The sequence below is a fragment of the Agelaius phoeniceus genome, chromosome 17, assembly GCF_051311805.1.
Source record: "Agelaius phoeniceus isolate bAgePho1 chromosome 17, bAgePho1.hap1, whole genome shotgun sequence".
NCBI classification, from domain to species: Eukaryota; Metazoa; Chordata; class Aves; order Passeriformes; family Icteridae; genus Agelaius; species Agelaius phoeniceus.
Window position 1 is genome coordinate 4,960,106 of NC_135281.1, and position 17,979 is coordinate 4,978,084.

At 43.2% G+C, this 17,979-nt stretch overlaps 1 protein-coding gene across 9 annotated transcripts in view; it reads left to right on the forward strand.

The window, feature by feature from the left end:
- PTPRT (protein tyrosine phosphatase receptor type T) overlaps positions 1–17,979 on the forward strand; it is a 488,934-nt gene that overhangs the window by 410,211 nt on the left and 60,744 nt on the right. For 6 of the 9 annotated variants that reach the window (XM_077187379.1, XM_054644473.2, XM_077187382.1 and 3 more), the window contains 3 exons: positions 3,136–3,165; positions 11,650–11,697; positions 13,908–14,056. In XM_077187379.1, coding sequence (XP_077043494.1) covers positions 3,136–3,165; positions 11,650–11,697; positions 13,908–14,056 — 227 coding nt within the window. The remainder of the gene's footprint in view (positions 1–3,135; positions 3,166–11,649; positions 11,698–13,907; positions 14,057–17,979) is intronic. The other 3 variants (XM_077187380.1, XM_077187383.1, XM_077187385.1) reach the window with 1 other exon arrangement.

Consider the following 17,979-nt stretch of genomic DNA (forward strand, 5'->3'; position numbering starts at 1 on the left):
CTTAATATTATTTAAACATTTATTTAATTAAATATATATTAAAATATATTATTTTAATATTATATATATAATTATATATAATTATATATAATATTATATATAATATTATATATATTATATATAACATTATATATAATATTATATATAATATATTATATATTATATAATATATAATATATATTATAAATATAATATATAATAATATTATATATAATATATTAATATAAATATATTAAATATTTAAATTTGTGTAACAGAATATACAAAATCATTTTGTAAAAACAAAAGGAAACAAGAAAAAAAAAGATATTTTTCAGGAGAAAATACCCTTTGACTTTGCCCCTCCCCAAAGTATTTGATTTTGGTCTGTTCTGATTTCATCTGGGCAGTTTTAATTCTGGTGTAATCGTGACTTGTGTTACCCTGGAGTGAAGAATGTGACACCTCTCAGGCTGCTGTGTTTGAGCAGACAAAGCCTCCCCTGACCCCTTTAAATATGAGACTGAATAAATAGGATCAGACAGCTGGTCATGGGTGCACTGTAAATAAGTTCTTTAAACTGCTGTCGGTAGCAAAAAAGGAGATTTGGGGCTATGTAGGGTCTGGGATTATTTTCTCCTATGAAAATTCAGCTCCTTATTCTGGATTAGGATTTAGGTGGTTACCTTAAACTAATTAAATAAAACCCCAAAGCCTCTTGGGCAGAATATACCCAAGCTGTAGGACAGAATTAGGAAAAGGGACATTTGCTCATTCAGTGACCTGTGTCCCCCTGTGTCCCTGTTCCAGGTGGGAGACAGGCAGGGCTTTGGGCTGGGCTGTGCTTTCCAGGACCAGGTTGTGTTTTTACTGAACCATCACTCTGACCAGTTCTCACAGTTAAACTTTGAAATATTCTTTAGTAAGTCCTTATTTCAGGCTGCATATTTTGGAAGAATTTGAGCCAAAATGTCCAATTTCAAAACACAATCCTCCTTTTGTTGGTCTTCCTTTATTTTCTATCCTTATGGAGCAAACCTTTCTGAGCTTTCCTCTGCAACCTGGAGGGATGTGCAGCTTTTTAATGAGGGCTGAGAGTCTGGTGGGATCCCAGATGTCTGTGGCCCAGACAGGAGAGCAGCAGAAAGAACAGCAGGATGTTCAAGGGAGCACTTCCAGTCAATAGAGCTGTGTGAGCCCAGGTCCTGGCCTCTCCCAAGGCTTGGTTTAATGGAAAAATTTTGGGGATTTCAGGGGTTTGGCTGCCTGTGCTCTCATTTTCTACATCTTGGTCATGTTTCCCTTTGTTTAGAGGCTGAGTGGAATTTGGATTTTCACAGGGAAGCTCAGTGGCAATCATTGCACCTTAACTGGTGCATTTCTAGGGCCTGTAGAACTGCTGCCTTCAGGAGATAATAGCATTTAGTTAAAATACATCTGAGTGCATCATGGAATCAGTGCCCTTCAAATAATGTGGTGCCAGGACCCAGAACATCCCTCTGGCTGCCCTGGGTGATTGGAGACCCTGGCAGGGGCTCAGAGACCTTGGCACAGACTCAAAGACACCCATGCCTTTGATTTTAACCCATGGAAACAATTCCCAACTTTGTGTGAGGATTTACAAGCCACAAGAGTTTGAGTAGAATGACAGTGAATTTGTGACAGGGTGAAAAAGTAGAATTTTGGGGATTTAGAATGGGGGTTCAAGAGGCAAGATGGAGGAATCTGGGTATGTTCTGTCCTTCTTCTTCTTGTCCTCCATCTTCTGCTGTGATGGTGGCACTTTTGGATTGGTTTAGAGTAGAGACAAACTGTCCAACATAGGTGACAGGTATTGGAAAATTATTGTAAATAAAGCACACGTAGTTCTTAGTATAAAAAGTTAACAGCACCCCAAGGGCAGGGACTGTGCCACAACCCAACCTGCCTGACAGATCTCAGCAGCTCAGAGAAAGAATGGAACAGATAAGAGAAAATAAACAACCTTGAAAAGCAGAGCTGAGGAATCTCGACTTCTTTGGTCACGGGGCTGGGAAAAAAGAGAATTTCTGACACCTCGGGGTCATCTCAACCACAGAAACCCAATAATGTGGCATGCAGCAGGAATCTGGCCAAAAGAGCAGGTTTCTAGCAAAGGCCATCATCAGGAAAACCATGGCACTTCAGTTTAACCCTCATGAGCTCTTTACCCCACGTGTGCACAGCACAGAGGGACTGAGCTGAACCTGGTTCCACCTGTGCTCATGGAAGTTGTGTTCAGAGCAACCATAAAAGTGAACATTTGACAGCTGCATTTGTATTTCTAAGTGATTCCTAGTCATCCTAGGATCTTCAAGGATGGGATTTTAAAGCTGTGCAATAAGTTGAAGTTTGTGTTTCATTTTCTCTGTCTTGACCACTGCTGCTGCTTCTGTGGCTTCTTGTGGCTGGTGGTAAATCTCTAAATACCCTGGGCTAGGTCTGTCATGAGCCAGTCTTTTCAGAGAGGCCCCTTTCCAGCTATGAAAGGGTAAATATAACTTCTTAAGCTACAATTGAATGCCAAGGCTCAGTTTGTAGTGCTGCTGAAAATGTTGTGAAATGAATTGTTGAGAAACTGTGGTAGAAAATGCTTAATCACAGTGATGCAGAAAGCTAATGCATGCCCCCAGTGCTCAGCTATAAATATGGAGTGATGCTTGAATTGTTAATGAACTATTTGCATTTTAGAGTTTGATGAGGCTTGATTTATCATTAGACAATTTGCTCATTGTCTAAATATTCCAACATTGTGGCGTTCTTACATTGTCACTTCCCTATTTATTGTTATTTGTATTAATAGCTCTGACATCTTTCTTTCCATTTCAAAAATATCAAAGCACTTGAGAGGCAAAATTAAATCTATTTGCCCATGGTACTGACATGATAAAGTGAGGAAATTAAAGGTGAGAGGATTTATTCATGGTGAACTGTCTCCAGTTCAGTTCCTATTTGTTCCTCACCAATGTACATATCCTGAAACAAGTGTAGGCCAACGGGATCTCAGTACAGAAAACAGCAGCACAAATACTTTGTATATTGAAAAAGAAACCTGGCGTTCATCTAAATCTAATTATGTGCTTTTCTCTTTTTCTCCTTTTGGATATTTTGTTCATCTGACTGGCCATCAATATTTAGAAGAAATGCATATTCCTACTCCTATTACTTGTAAGTACTTGACTGGAGATGAGGTTTTTTGAGCATGTTCACCCTGTGGTAATTTTGTGCTTTGTTTTATTTTTTCTTTCTTCTTTTTTTTTTTTTATTTTTTTTTTTACCTCTCCATTTATCCTTGTCTTTCCAGCAGAATGTGTTTTATTTTCCCAGTTGCACGCTGTTATGTTTTCCCCATTTTCCCACTGCACCTGTAGCTGTGCCTGCAAACATATGAATGTCCACAGACTTGTCAGTTATGGTTTATAACTCTTCAAACTGGATATTCATCTTTAGATTGGATATCAGGAAAAATTTCTTCACCAAAAGGGCTGTCCAGCACCAGAACATGTGGCCCAGGGAAGTGATGGAGTCACCACTGAGGCATTTATTTAAAAGTTGTGTAGATGTGGCACTTGGGGACAGGGTTTAGGGATGGACACAGCAGTGCTGGAAGAACAGTTGCACTTGATGATCTTGGAAATCTTTTCCAACATAAATGATTCTATGATCCTGTAAATGCTAATGAAACAAATACTGAGCACCTTTTTAATTGGCCATTGCTTGTAGGCACGCTTCAGGGAAATTCACACCTGAACGTGATTGTTGGGAATTTCTCAGCCATGGATGTAAGCTTTTTAAAAACCTTAAGGTTTCTGACAACTGGGAGTTGCCATTATCCCAGCAAACATCCCTGTTCCTGGAGCTGCCAGGTTCTGAGTGTTGGTTTAGATCATTGGATGATGAAGTGGTTCAGATATTCAGATCTAAATCACCTGTCCAGTCCTAATGACAATGCTGCATAATTAAGGCAGTTGTTAAGGCACATGAAAATGCTTCACACATCAGTACTTCCAGGGCCATCTGTTGCCTAAAGATTGAGGGGCTGGGAAGCAATCAGGGCCAAGCTGTTTCTGCCATGCTAATGGTTGTCTGAGGAGCTGGGGGAGGAGAGGGCTGGATCAATGATGTGAGCAAAAAGTCCTGGAGAAGTGAGCTGAGGCCTGTGCTGCCATCAGAGGAATGGCAGGGATGGGAAGGCAGCTGCTGCTGGGGACAGGAGCAGCTCTGCCCTCTCCAGCTCTCACAGCAGCTCTGTCACTGACCCCAGTCCTTTCCCCAGAACCTGCCAGGCTTGTCAGGGCTTGAAACCCACTGAGCTGTCCAGAGGGCCACAGCAGCCCTGACAGCCCCTCCTGGTCTGCTGCTCCAGGATCTGCCTCCTTTGCCCCTCCCTGCAGTTCCTCCTTGTCTCATCTGGGTGCTTTTTTCTGGAAGGTTTCAGCAGGTCAGCAGAATGAGAGGGTTGATGTGCTGCCATTTTAACTGGATGAGTTGCTTTATGTCCAAAGAACAGGGCAAAGGATTTCTATTCCATATGAGTTGCTTTATGTCCAAAGAACAGGGCAAAGGAGGATCCCTACTCACGACTGCTTGGAGGGATTTTGTTTCTCCATGACCTGTCAGGAAGCTCCTGAAAGAGGAACCTTTCCCACTTCCCAAGCCTTAGGACACCATCAGGAGTCTTGACTTTGCCCAGTAATGTAATTGTAAATGCAGAGTAACTCCATATCCTCTAGGCCTCCCACTGGTTCACCCAGAATGGAATTTGACCTCAAGTAGTCAGATTAAAGAGGAGGTTAACTAAGTGTAAAGAAGGGGCTGCTTCTAACCCAAAGGTGCTATGAGCTATTTGAATTTATTGAGAGAACCTTTCCTCCTCTGCACATTTCTCATGTTTTACTGTTTGGTTTCCTTACAACCAGTAGCATCACTGCCTGAGAAATCCAATGCCAGGTTTCCCATTATCATTCTGTCTTTCTCCAGCAGGCAGTATGTGGTCAGCATGTTCCCTGCTTTATTTTATTTTGAGATCTGTGTGTTTAAAAAGATGAATCAACTTCCAAGCCCTCTGTGACCCATTTTACAGCTGCACAACATTGCTTTAAGCAGTCAGCTGAGGATTGTTCTGCCAGAGCAAGCACAGGGGTCCTTAAGGGGTCTGTTTGCTGTGGGTCAATGTGCTAGACCCTTTTTCCTCAGGGAGCAGTGCAGTGACTCAAGAAAAGAGAAAAGAAAACCATCAGGAGGGTCACCCTAGCCTGGGGTTGCAATGAGCTGCAGCAGAGGCAGAAGGAAGGGTTTTAATAAGGTTTAATGAGGCACATGTCCACCATGCAGCACATCACACCAGGGAAAAGGCAGAGGTGCCATCAGGCAAGCTGAGTGTTCACAGGAGCCACTGGAGGTTGGAACTCAGCTTGCAGAATTCACAGAGCTTTTCCTGCCCAGTACCACACACAAAATGCTCTGCCAAGAGCTCACTCTGAGCTTTGGTGATGTCCCAGGGACAGCTCTGCAAGCTGGAGGCACCACATCAGCAGTGACCTCACCATGAACACTGCCAGCCCCTGTGACCGTGTTCTCAGGGATCTGAGGGAAGAGATGAGGATCTGACTCCATGGTTCAGAAGGCTGATTTATTATTTTATGATATATATTATATTAAAGCTATACTAAAAGAATAGAAGAAGGGATTTCATCAGGCTAGCTAAGAATAGAAAAAGAAAGAATGAATAACAAAAGCTTGTGGCTTGGACAGAGAGTCTGAGCCAGCTGACTGTGATTGGCCATTAATTAGAAACAACCACATGAGCCCAATCCCAGATGCACCTGTTGCATTCCACAGCAGCAGATAACCATTGGTTACATTTTGTTCCTGAGGCCTCTCAGCTTCTCAGGAGGAAAAGCTCCTAAGGAAAGGATTTTTCATAGAAAGTGTCTGTGACATGCACCAGGCTCTGCCTGCTTGGCTCACATCTGCTCTGTTCCCTGCACTGGGAAAACCAAGCTCTGCTTTGGATTTTTTCCCCCTTGAGCACTAATCAAGGTAAAAGGGGATGTTCCAGTAGTGAGGGGAGGAAGCAGGAGAGCCCATGAAGGAGCATACAGTGAAGTTCTACTGAGTTTCATGTCTCAAGTTTCACATGAAATAGGGTGTTTCATTGGAATTGCTAAGGACTGTGCAATTCTTACCCAAACTTGATTCAAATTGCTCTGGACTCTTATGAGCAGAGAGGTTGGGTTTCAGTTTATTTGAAATGTTGTGGAAATAACAGCAGCAATATGGTTATATACTGATTTTTTTTTTTTAAAAAGAATTGGTTTCTATGCTATGACCTTGCATGAATTATTTAGTCCTGAAGCAAAATTCAGTTGAATGAGTTACCAGTATTGAAAAGCTGGTTCCCAAATAGATCTGCTGGCAGATCTTTAAATGTGACCATATGGACTGTATCCCTTCATGTTTGGTTTCAGTTTCTGGACTTCAAAGCTGTGTTTCTTAGAGCAATTCTTGTCTACTTTCAGATAATTCCTCCTAAGCCTTTGTCATCTTCTGTACAGGCATTTCTTCTTGTTAGGGCCCAAAATCTCCTATCCTAACTCTTCCAAAGAGCTCTGTAATGATAACTCTATAATGATAATTCTATTAAATTCCAAACAGTTCTATAATGATAATTCTATTAAAGTCACAGAGACTTTTTTGAGGGGTACCTGGTCTGTTCAGAGACAGGCCACAGCATTTTGGTCATCTCTAGACTGGAGTTCTGCCCTCAGCCACTCTTGTGTTCTGCTGCATGTCAGGACTGGAAAATCTGATTCTGTGAGATGGTTGAGTACCTGCAGCTCTGACTGGTGAGACCAGTCCAAAATATTCACTTATAGGAGCAGCTATTTGGGCATGCATTGTTATTAGGTAAATAGTTATGGGACTCTTGTATAGCAACACTTGATTAAAAACTTCCTCCATCACATAGGAAAGGATGAAAGAGAAGGCCATAAAGATCTTTAACATGCTTTAAGTGGAAATACAACTCAGGAGGCCTCGATTCCTGACTTGGAACTCACTGTGCAGGGTCACCATCATCTTGTGTGCCTCAGTTTACCCATCAGCAAAGGTGATTGCTCGTGGGTTGAGATCCTGTGAGGAGAAAGAGATGAAATCAGGAGTTCTTGTCCTGGAGCACTCCTTGCATGCCTGTGCCCAGGGTGACCTGAACCTTTCTAGAGGAGTTACTCTGTATTTACACCAACACAAATGGTGTCTAAGGAAGGGACAGAATTGCTGCTGTCTCTCTGCACTTAAGTTTAATGTGCAGTGTAAGATATCAGCCCAGCCAGGTCTGGAAGAGGTTGGTTTTATTCCCAGCTGAAGCTGTAAAACACAGACAGCAATTCATCCAGTTTACTGAAGGGTTTGCATCTAGTGACAGACACCTCTTTTGCAACAGTATTTTCAACTGCAGCAATCCAAATCATGATTTTATTATTTGCTCACCAGGAAAATAAATGGAAATGTTTTCTGTGTGTGGGTTGTTTGTTTTGGTTTGTTTCTTTCTCCTGGGCTGGGTAATGGCTGCAGAATGAAATTTAATCAAGAGCAATATGAGACCAGGGAAGAATTTCTGGAAATACAGAGATTCATGTATGTGTTACAAGCACTCACTTTGATGTTATTTATTAGAAAAGGGTACTCAATGGCCAAGATGTTTTCCTTTTCCCTGAACTGCCCAGAGCTCCAGGGACATGATTGCAATGGAGGAAGCCCCTTCAACTCCCACTTGGAATTTCACACCAGTTTTAATTGTTGGGTGGTTTTGGCTGGGAGTTTCTTTTCATGGGAGAGATTGCAAAGGTTATTAAGCTAAATTTATACTTAGATTTTTTTTGAGATAACAAAATTTATGCTGAATTTATTGCCACCATCTGTGGGACATTTGAGAAGAAAAACATCCCTTTATTTTATTTAGAAGTGTACCTCTGTAGAACCACATTCACACATAAATATCTCCAAGTATTTCCATGGATGGTGGGATCTGCCTGCACAGGTCAGCTTCCTAAATCAGGATTTTAGGAAGAAACATTCTCATTAGGTGCTTTTCTCATCAGATGATGGAAAAACAGGATCATTAATCAGTGGCTATGCTTGTCTAATGAAATTAAATTAAAAAATATTATATCAAAATGCAGAAAGTAGATGAGATGATATTTAGAACGTGTCTGTATGGTGATTGCAAGCCTCAGCCTTGCAGAGGGCAGGGTTTGTGGGTGTCTGCACCAGCAGAGACTAATACTGCACTGCTCCCACGTGCACCTGGCTTGTCTAAGGTCTGCTTGTAAGTAAAACTAAAAAGTAAATATTAAAAAAATAAACCTCCCACAAGCAGTGATTAATTTGATCAAGTGAAGCTTAGATCATACTCTCAAGAGCCTGTGCTTGTACACCCACAGTGCAAAACACTCAGGGCATTCTTTTGTCTTATCTCTACTTCACTTTCTCCTGCCCTGTGAAGTTTGCTCTGTGACATTGGCCTTTGCTCTTCACTACACCTTTACTACACCTTTACTACAGCAGCTCCCTCTCCTCCTGCCACAGCCTGGCTTCAGCAGAGCAGGTGTTAAAAGCAGGTTCAGCAGGGGCAGGAGAGGAAGCACACACTTAATGCAGAGCATGGAGCAGGTGTGTGACAGAGCACTGCTCCTCTGGCTCTGCTCACACCCCTCTAGGGACCAGCATTTCCCTGCCTGCCTGCCCCCCTGGCCTCAGAGATGGGCAGCTCCTCCTGCAGGGAGCTCTCCCCCAGTTTAGGGTGAGCAGCCTTGCCCAGAGCTTCCCAGCCCCTGCAGGCAGCGAAAATGTGAGGGTGTTCACAGGGGTCTGAGCATGAGGGAAGAGATGAGAATGTTTGCTATAGTAGAGGAAATGTATTAGAATATTTGTAAAGAGGCTTTGCCCCAGAGGTCCCGGTTGTCCTTGATGGGCTGCAGCTGCCATGTCCTTAACTGGGCTGCAGCTGTGACCAATGGAGATAACTGGGATAAAAGGGGGTGGGTTGGCCAGTCAGGGAGAGCCTTGGAGGAGCCCTGAGCTGAGAGAGAACAGTGTGCAGAAGAAAGAGTCAGTGAAGAGCTGCAGCCATGAGAATATGCCAAAGAGGTATGGACTTTAGAAATCTGATAATAGCAATATGAGACTCTAGAGAATTAGAATAACAACAACAGTTGACTCCATGTTTCAGAAGGCTTGATTTATTATTTTATGATATATATTATATTAAGACTATACTAAAAGAATAGAAGAAAGGATTTCATCAAAAGGCTGGCTAAGAATAGAAAAAGAATGATAACAAAGGCTTGTGACTGACTAAGAAAGTCTGGACAGCTGGGCTGTGATTGGCCATTAATTACAAACAACCACATGAGCCCAATCCCAGATGCACCTGTTGCATTCCACAGCAGCAGATAACCATTGGTTACATTTTGTTCCTGAGGCCTCTCAGCTTCTCAGGAGAAAAAATCCAAAGGAAAGGATTTTTCATAAAACATGTCTGTGACATGAGAACAACTCCCCTCTGGTGTCTCTTCATGTCTAAAAGCCTATCAGCCCTATCTGATTTCCTCTGCTCTAGATTAAAGGTTCACATTTCCTTTGGCCTTTGCTTGTAGATCACGTTTCCAGCTTTACCTTTGGTGTCCTTTGTGTGAGCCCCTGTGGCACATGTCTGATTTGAAGAGCAGCGTTGGCAGCAGAGCCCTCTCCAATCCTCAGTCAGAGCAACAGGATCCCCCAGTTAGTGATCACCAGTTACAGTGCCATGCCCTTACTTTCAAACCAGCAGGAAATCATTCTTCCAAACTGGATTTGTCATTTACCACAGGTGTAGGGCACGGAGATCCTTTCCAATAGATCTGCTGTTTCACCAGTGCTCCCTGGGATTTGCATGGCTCATCACTGCCTGCCTTCAATTGGAGCAGATTCCATCACAAATTACAGGTGTACTCCTAGGAGTTTGCTACACACGATTTTCTAAAAGGAATTTTAATATTTTTTTTTTCTTTTCTCAAATTGCTTATTGAAAATGAGGGCAATATGCAATTTGTGTCTGTAGGAGGAAATTTCACATTTAACTTACATGATCTGTACCTAATGTCTAAATTACCTGTGCATGCAAATCTACGCCACAGTGTACAAAATCCATCCTTGGAAACATCTAAAATTAAATCTGTCAACGTACATGCACGAGAGTTCTCCAGGAGTGGCAGTTACAGATTTAATGTTCATGCATGTGGAATTGATAGAAAAAGTTAGAGAAGAGTTTGAAGCTGCTTTTAAAAAATAATCCCTGACAGTCATCCAAACCTCCATGAAACAGGAATCTGATCCTGCAGATAGTTCTAACAGAAAATATTGCTGGAGCTTCCTGATTAATGCCCGTGGCAGTAAATGGTTTGTGCTTGATACCAAGTTTGCATTCCTTGACTGTTTAAGTAGAACTCCCACAATTTTAATATAGTGCTTCAGATTTTATGTCTAGTCTCTGATATGAGTAGAAGTTTAAAAAAATAACCAAATCAAATCTCCATCATTTTTTCCCCTCAAATTCACACTTACTTGTGTTCACTGCCAATGGCTTTTCTCCTTGCTTTAGTGGGGTCAGCATCAACTGCCTGATTATACAGCTGGTTTCATTTTTGCACTCAGCTTTGAGCATCTTTCTGTCTCATCCCTCCTGTGTGTGTATGATGCTTGCAAACATCATCTTTTCATTTCCAAACTGAAAAGAGCAACCCAGTAAACTCCATCCATGGACTCCTGCTTCCTTCTTGCCACATTTCTCTTACCCTTGGATGTAAACCAGCATTAAGATCATTTTATTCACATCCTGACATTCTGTGTCGATTGTATCAGACTCTTCCTCCCAATATCTGCCTGGTCCTTCATTCCCTCCCCTTTTCAGCTGCATATTGCATGAGTGGGGAAGTGTCTGCTCCATGAGGGGTGTCAGCTGTGCTGGGGACACTCTGGGCATGCAGCCACCCTATGACTGACACTGATGCTCCCAGAGCAGCTTTGTTGGGGTGTTGCAGTGGCTCTGTGCAGGGCAGTGGGGACAGCAGGAGCCATGTCATAGCATGGCTTGTCAGTGATTCACAGAGATCTCTTGGAGCGCCCTATTTTTGGGAACAGCATTTCTAGATAAATGCTTTTCCATTTCCAAAAGGCTTTTTTGACGTGCTGGGAAATAAACCTCTACCTAGCTGTGGGTTTTAAGTCACATCCCTAACATTCTGGAAAGTGCTAGTCATTTGATTTTCTAATCTTTTCTATGAATTATAATGATGGTAAGGACCAAATAGGCTTAGTCCTGTGCTGCCACTCTCTCCAGACACAGAACGGCAGCAGAAAAGGCACGTTTAGAAACTGAGAGCCCCTTGATGTGTCTGGCAAGCTTAGCTCTGAAATCCCCAAAAGAGATCTGTCTTCCTTTTCCCTCTAAATTTAGATGGAGAATTTTTACATTCTTGGAACAGAGAGGGAGAAAGGTGGAAACTGATAAGGCGCTGTGGAAAGAAAATTGTGGCGTTTTTAGATGCAGACCTGGGTTGTGTGTGCGAGGTAGATTGAGAACTTTAAACTCATGTCACCTTTTCTTTTTAGGCATTCAAGCCAATGTTTTAGGGGCCTCTCTGTCTTCTACAGGACCAGGTAGAACTCCTTTGCATAGGGCTTTTGTAAGCAGGCCTTTGGGGACTAAGGGGCTTGGGTTTGGGGTTATTTTTTTCCTGCCTAGGACATGCAGAAATGTTGTTGCTCATTCACTCAAAGACAAAACAAGTTTGCCAATTCCTGCTCTTTGTAGCTTGTTGGCATTTCTGAAAAGATACCAGGCAATGGGGACTTACAGATAATTATTGCCACATATAATTTAATTTCAACTTAATGAGGAAGTTGCCCCTTTTGACTCACCATTTTCAACCATTGGAGTCATGGTCTGTAGTGGCTCACCCCAGCAGTCCAGAGTGCTTGTTATTAAGGATTTCTGCATTTTGGATTAGTGTTTCCCACCGAGTGATTTGAATTCTTGTTGCCAAGGAATTCACGCAGGCATGCATGATTAGCAAACCATCAGGATTAAAAGATCCACACGGCAGGGTTAAAACACTTCAAGGCTATTTTAGTTACCCCAGGTACCAGAGCAGAAAAAAAGCAGGGGCTCCCATGTCTGCAGCTCTCAGCTCCTAAATCTGGATGTGCCAACGCTGCTGAACACTGGAAGCAAAGCTGTTAACATCATTAAACACCAGCTTTTTGCTTCATCACTCAAGGACTGCTCCCCTCTTTGCATCTTCATCTGCACAAGTGGATACACCACGGGGTTTGGGGAGATCTGAGTGAGCCCCCTGGGATGATGGACCCAATTTGAACAGCTCTGGGCTTGGATTGGAGCCACCAATTGTAAATGGCTGAACCCTAGCTGGCTGAGCAGATGAGATACATGTGTTTGTTCAAAAGTTTGCAGCAAACATCCAAGTTTTTTTTCCATAAATCTGTGCTCTCCTGATCTGGATTATCTTTCTTTAAAACAGGCTTTTCCCACAGACATAGGCAAAGGATTTAGCTCTCTTTGACCCTTCTTTCCAAACAAGTATAAGTGGCCAAGCTGCCCATCTCCTGGAGGCTGGGGCTCAGCTGTGTGCTTGAACTTGCCTGTAAATGCCACTCTGACATGTTCTGGGCATAAATAGAGCCTGGTAGACTATGTTGGAAGGAGTACCTTTTTTTGGAATCTAATTAAGTTTGAAAGATGGGTTGTACTTACCATAAGCATGTTGTTTCAGAGAAGAAAAACCTCTTTGCAAAATGATTTAGTTGTTAGGATTTTTTTTTCTTCTTTGAGTTGGAGAAGAGAAAGAAAACTAAAGCTCCTTCTTACAGTAATCTGTTTTTCTCCCTTTTATTTTATTTTCTTATCTAGGGAAGTGGTGTAAGCAAAGTTCTTTGCTGGTGCTAGGGATTTGTGTGATATTTTTTCAAGGTGTGGATTGTAGAATGTCACACATTCATTTTTAAAGGGTTTTGCTCTCTGATACGAATGAAGCACAGGGCAGTCAAATGTCAGTGGAAGCTTAGCAGCTCACTTTTCCTGCTTCTCTCCATTTTATTATGCTCTGTGTTTGCAAAAGAGGAGCCTCTTATGTTCTCAGCTTTGTTAGTGTTTTCAGAGCAGGCGTGCTGCTTTCGACAAAGTTTTTGCTGTCTCCTCAAAACAAGCAAAGACCCATTTTCCCAGAACAGGGCCATATTTGGACATTGCTGAAACAACTTCAACGTTCATCATGCCCCACCCTTCCCTGGCTGGGCATCCCAGAGCAGTTCCAGGCTGTGTCAGGACTGCTGCCCTCACTGCTGTGCTTGGGGACAGGACAGAACTCTGCTCCAGCTCACAGGTGGCACAGAGCCAGGTCTCACACTCCCTCAAGGAGCATCCCATGGGATGGATGCAGATGTCCTGGTCCCCTGGAGCGAGCAGTGCTCCCATCCTGAGCCCTCCGCTCCTCCCGGAGCGCGCAGCGCCCGCTCTGGGGGCTGGACCTGTTCCACCCTCTCCAAGGCACCTGCTCCAGGGTTTGGAGCTATTGCACCCTCTCTGAGGCTGAGGTAGCACTCCCACTGCTGGGGTGATGCAGGTTTGTGCCAGATGAGTGGCGGGGAGGGAGAGCTCCAGGCTGGTATCGTGATATTCCTCGCGCTCCAGAAGTTGTGTTAAAAACCCGCGGGGTCTCCTGGCGTGCGGTTTGTCACGTGCCTTGCATGTCTCACCAGGTGGGGTGATTTTGTCAAAATATTTTGCCATTGCTTTGCTTTTAACGAGGGCAAACTGACCTTGCTTTCTCCCCTCTCCAAACCACCCAAAGGAAGCTAGCCAAGAAGCAGAAGGAGACTCAGACCAGCACGCAGAGGGAGATGGGTCCTGTGGCTACTTCTGACAAGACCTCCACCAAACTCAGTGCTGTTCACAATGAAGAAGCTTTTTCTTCCAGCTGCCAAGATGTTAATGGATTCAGTAAGTTTAACTTGCTTGCAATGGATATGACCCCCTTGGAGAGCTCTGGGTTCTTAAAAGGACCTATTCCTTTGGGCACAGTGTTGAGGAGTTAGGAATGGCAGTGATAGAGATGGTTGCAAAAGCTCCTTAGAAAGCTGGAATGTCTCTGATACTGCCCCTGGTGTCACTGTCAGACAGGTGGAGAACATTCCTGTGGGTCCAAATCTACTGAGAATAATTTATAAAGCTTGTTCTAATAACTGCATCAGAATAAGAGGCACGTGTTTATTTGTTGTTTAGAAATACTTTTCCTTTGTGAGTAGAAGAGTCAAATCCCTTAGTTGACTTGTGGGATGAAAAAACATTTTCTGTATGAGATTGTTATGAAAGAAGGCCTGGCCTCCTGGCTAGAGAACTGGAATGGAAAGACAGCATTTCTTCCTTTGTCTTTGTCCTGGGTTTATTCTTCACATGGGGTCAGTAAAACTGATCTTAGTTAACGTTTGTAAACCACTCAGACCTCTGTAGCTATAAGAGTTTTGTGGGTAAAGCAGCACCAAGTCCTACTTTAGCCTCACTAGATCCAGGTTGAGTGCATGGTGGATTGCATGGTGGATTTGTAAACCTTTTTCGTATTAAATAAATTTAAACTTAGACACTATGGGCATGTCACTCCTTCTTTTGACACTCAGCCTGTTAGTTTGGACAAGGGACAGCTCTGAAACTCAAGTGTGTACTAAAACTCTTTATTAAGCATCTTTAGTGAAGGGTTTTTTCTCCTGATTACTAAAATGGAAGTGCTCATGATAGAAAATGTGGTTTATCATTGAAACCTCTCCTTGTCATCTGAACCTGAGCAGGACAGATTGAGTGAATTCTCCCTTTCCCTCTCTGCAGGTCATGTCAAATTCCATCTGCACGTGCTGCTACTGCCACTTTGTGTAGCACACCTGTGAGATGGAGAAATAGGGGTCTGGGGCAGCCAAGGCTGGCAGGGAACACTTCTCTCTGATATTAGATTGACTTCAGTCAAGATCTAATTTTCTCAGGTGCTGGTAGCTCTATCCTAAGGAGGCAGCGAGATTTCTGTGGGGTTCATGTCTCTGAAGGCCAGGAGAGCAGCAGACAGTGTTGTATCAGCCATCCCCCAAAGAGCAGAGGCAGCCTGGCTGGAGTGTGTGGGGAAATCAAGTGTTGAACACTTCCCTCAGAATTTGGGCTTCTGAAAGTTTGGGGATTCTTTTACCAACCAGAAAATTAGAAAAGAGACAAGTTTGAAATGTGACCTCATCTTTTCCCCCCCCCACCCTTGTTTTTTTGACAGAATAATTAAAACAGCTGAGTCATTTGCTTGAAGTGGCGACTGTAGAAAATATGATGTATCAAATTTTGTAAAGAAACAGCACTCCAGGTTTTCAGTTTTTTTAATCAGTTAGATCTTTACTTGTCTGACATCTCTGCAGATTTTATCACTGCCTTCCCCTATAACCTGAGTCAGTCATGGGTGGATTCTTTTTATTTTTTTCCTCTTTATGAGAAAGAATTATCAATAAACCTTCATGATTTCTCCAAATTTTTTACTGCCAAGTCCAGGATGCTGAGGTGTTGGAGGTAAGTTCTGTGCAGTAGTGTGCACATGCTGATACAGGAATTTTATGACTAAAAGCATTCCTTGAAAAGAAAAATAAAATAAATTGCCTTAATGGAGTTTAATACTTGTGGGTTCTATACAGGCCTACTTTGGAATAACATAATAGGATTATTTCTTAACCTTCCTGCTAACTAATAGAGTTTTACAGGGTTTATCCACCAGAGCTGTTGAAATCAACAGTCTTAAGCAGCAGTCAGATTCCTTCTTAAATTGTTTTTTTGCCTGCCAACAGTAAATAGCATTTACAGCACCCCACGATGGGCAGTCACCTTCTGTGTCCTGCCCTGAGCTGGCTGCAGCTGGGATGAGGAAAGGCCCCTCTCCTTTTGGAGGAAGAGCCCACCAAGAGAAGCAGAGTGTTCTCAATGCCAGGATCACCTTGCCAGCTCACAAAAGCAATCAAACAGAACAAGACAATTTGCTAAGTAGGATCATCCCTCAGTCACTGAATGACTTGCAGGCAAGTTTACCTGCAGAATACAATGTCCTTGCAGGGCTTGTGTCCTTGCCTCCAGCTTTTACTTTCTGTCACAAGAATTCTGATAACTTTTAGACAGAACAAATTCAGTGAGTGCCTACAGAAGCTTTTCTTTTTCCCATGCTCTCTCCAGTTTGCCCCTGGTCTGCTCCTGGATGAGTCCTGTCCATCCCCCTGCTGTCGCTTATCCCATCTCCCTGCCCTGCCACCACACAGGACTATTTTCTAAATCAATTAGATTTAAAAATCCCACTTTCAAAGGTGCTGCCTGATGCTCTGCACCATGAGGGAGATAAAAAATGAACAGCTGCCCTCCTTCTTATCAGCTCCTTGTTTTCTGTTGAGGCATCAAGACCTCAGGTCTTGCTGAAAAGAGGAAGAGAATTGAGCATTTATCTTCCCTGGCCTGAAGCAAAGCCCCTGATCCCTCTTTCTATTCTGCAGTGTTAGTTGTTATCCTGGCAGGATTCTCACTGATACATACAGGTGTTGAAATCAAAGAGATTTTTTGGACTCAGCTCTGCTGTCTCTGACACTCCACAGAACCAGAGAAGGTGTTTGGTAAAACATAGAATGGTCTGTGGCTGTTCCAGCTTGTCTGCTTTCACCTGGGGATTATGAACAACCAGAGTTGGTCATTTCTCAAATATCTTGGGTTTGTTTAAGATATCAATATATCCCAGCTCCATGAAAGGCAGGTGCTGGCCCTGGCAGTGGCTGAGCAGCTCCCTGGAGTGCAGGAATGTTGGGGAGCAGCACAGGCACCTGGAGATGCTGGCTCAGGGCAGGGTTATTATGAAACAAGGTGGGAAATGGGAAACAAAGTGGGCATGAATTTGTGCCCCAGTGTCTGCACTGAGCAGAAAGGTGGGCAGGGGGTTGTGATCACACAGGAACCACGGGCAGTGTGGCAGAGAGGGGACAGGCAGCAGAGGATCAGCTCAGCAGGGATGCATTGATATGCTCTGCACAAAGGAACTGCCATGGACCAGCCTTGTCCAGGAGAATTCCCTGTCCCCAGCAGAGCCATCCTGACATCCTTGCAGGGGTTCTGGCAGGAGCTGTTGGATTCTGAGGGTTTCACCCATTAAAGTGCAGCCAGTTTTGCTGGAGACTGATTTGTGAGGGTGTGCTTTACCTGTGTGACATCCCATTTTGGGGGGAGACAGCTCTGCAGACACCCTGCAGGAGGGACACAGGTGAAGGAGGGGTTTTAATGCTTCAGGCAGAGCATTCTGGAAGTGGGGGAACTGAGTTCTGCAGGAGGAACCACTACCATGAGTTACCAATCAGTGTGATTTCACTTATGAGAACAAGAACGTGAGAGGGATGTGTAGGCAAGTGGCACTCGGGGTTTAAGGGATCCATTTGTACCAAGAACCACCAAAATTCTGACTTTTCCACAGTGCTCCATGATTTTATGCTCAGTGAGATGTAGAGGTCTTCACAAAAGACAAGCACAGCAAGGTGAGGTTCTTACTCCTGCTCTGTGGATAATTTTCATTCATAATTAGGTGACCTGCTAAATGCTGTCTAAGGACTTGTAGGGTTGTGGACATGAGATGTTTCCTTTAGTAAAAAAAAATCTTAAAATAGTTTAGAAATAAAAGACAAACCCACATTTTCTCGAAGGCATAAAAGGAAAATGTATTAAATTCCTTTTTACTGGCCTCCATGGGATTTTTGTGGAGTTTGCTACTTTAGGAAATATTATAAAAATTAAAGAATAATTTTCAGACTAGGAAGGAGCCTTCACCACTCTGCATGACTGGAGGGATCTGTGTGGCCTCACGTGCCACTCCAGGGAGCACA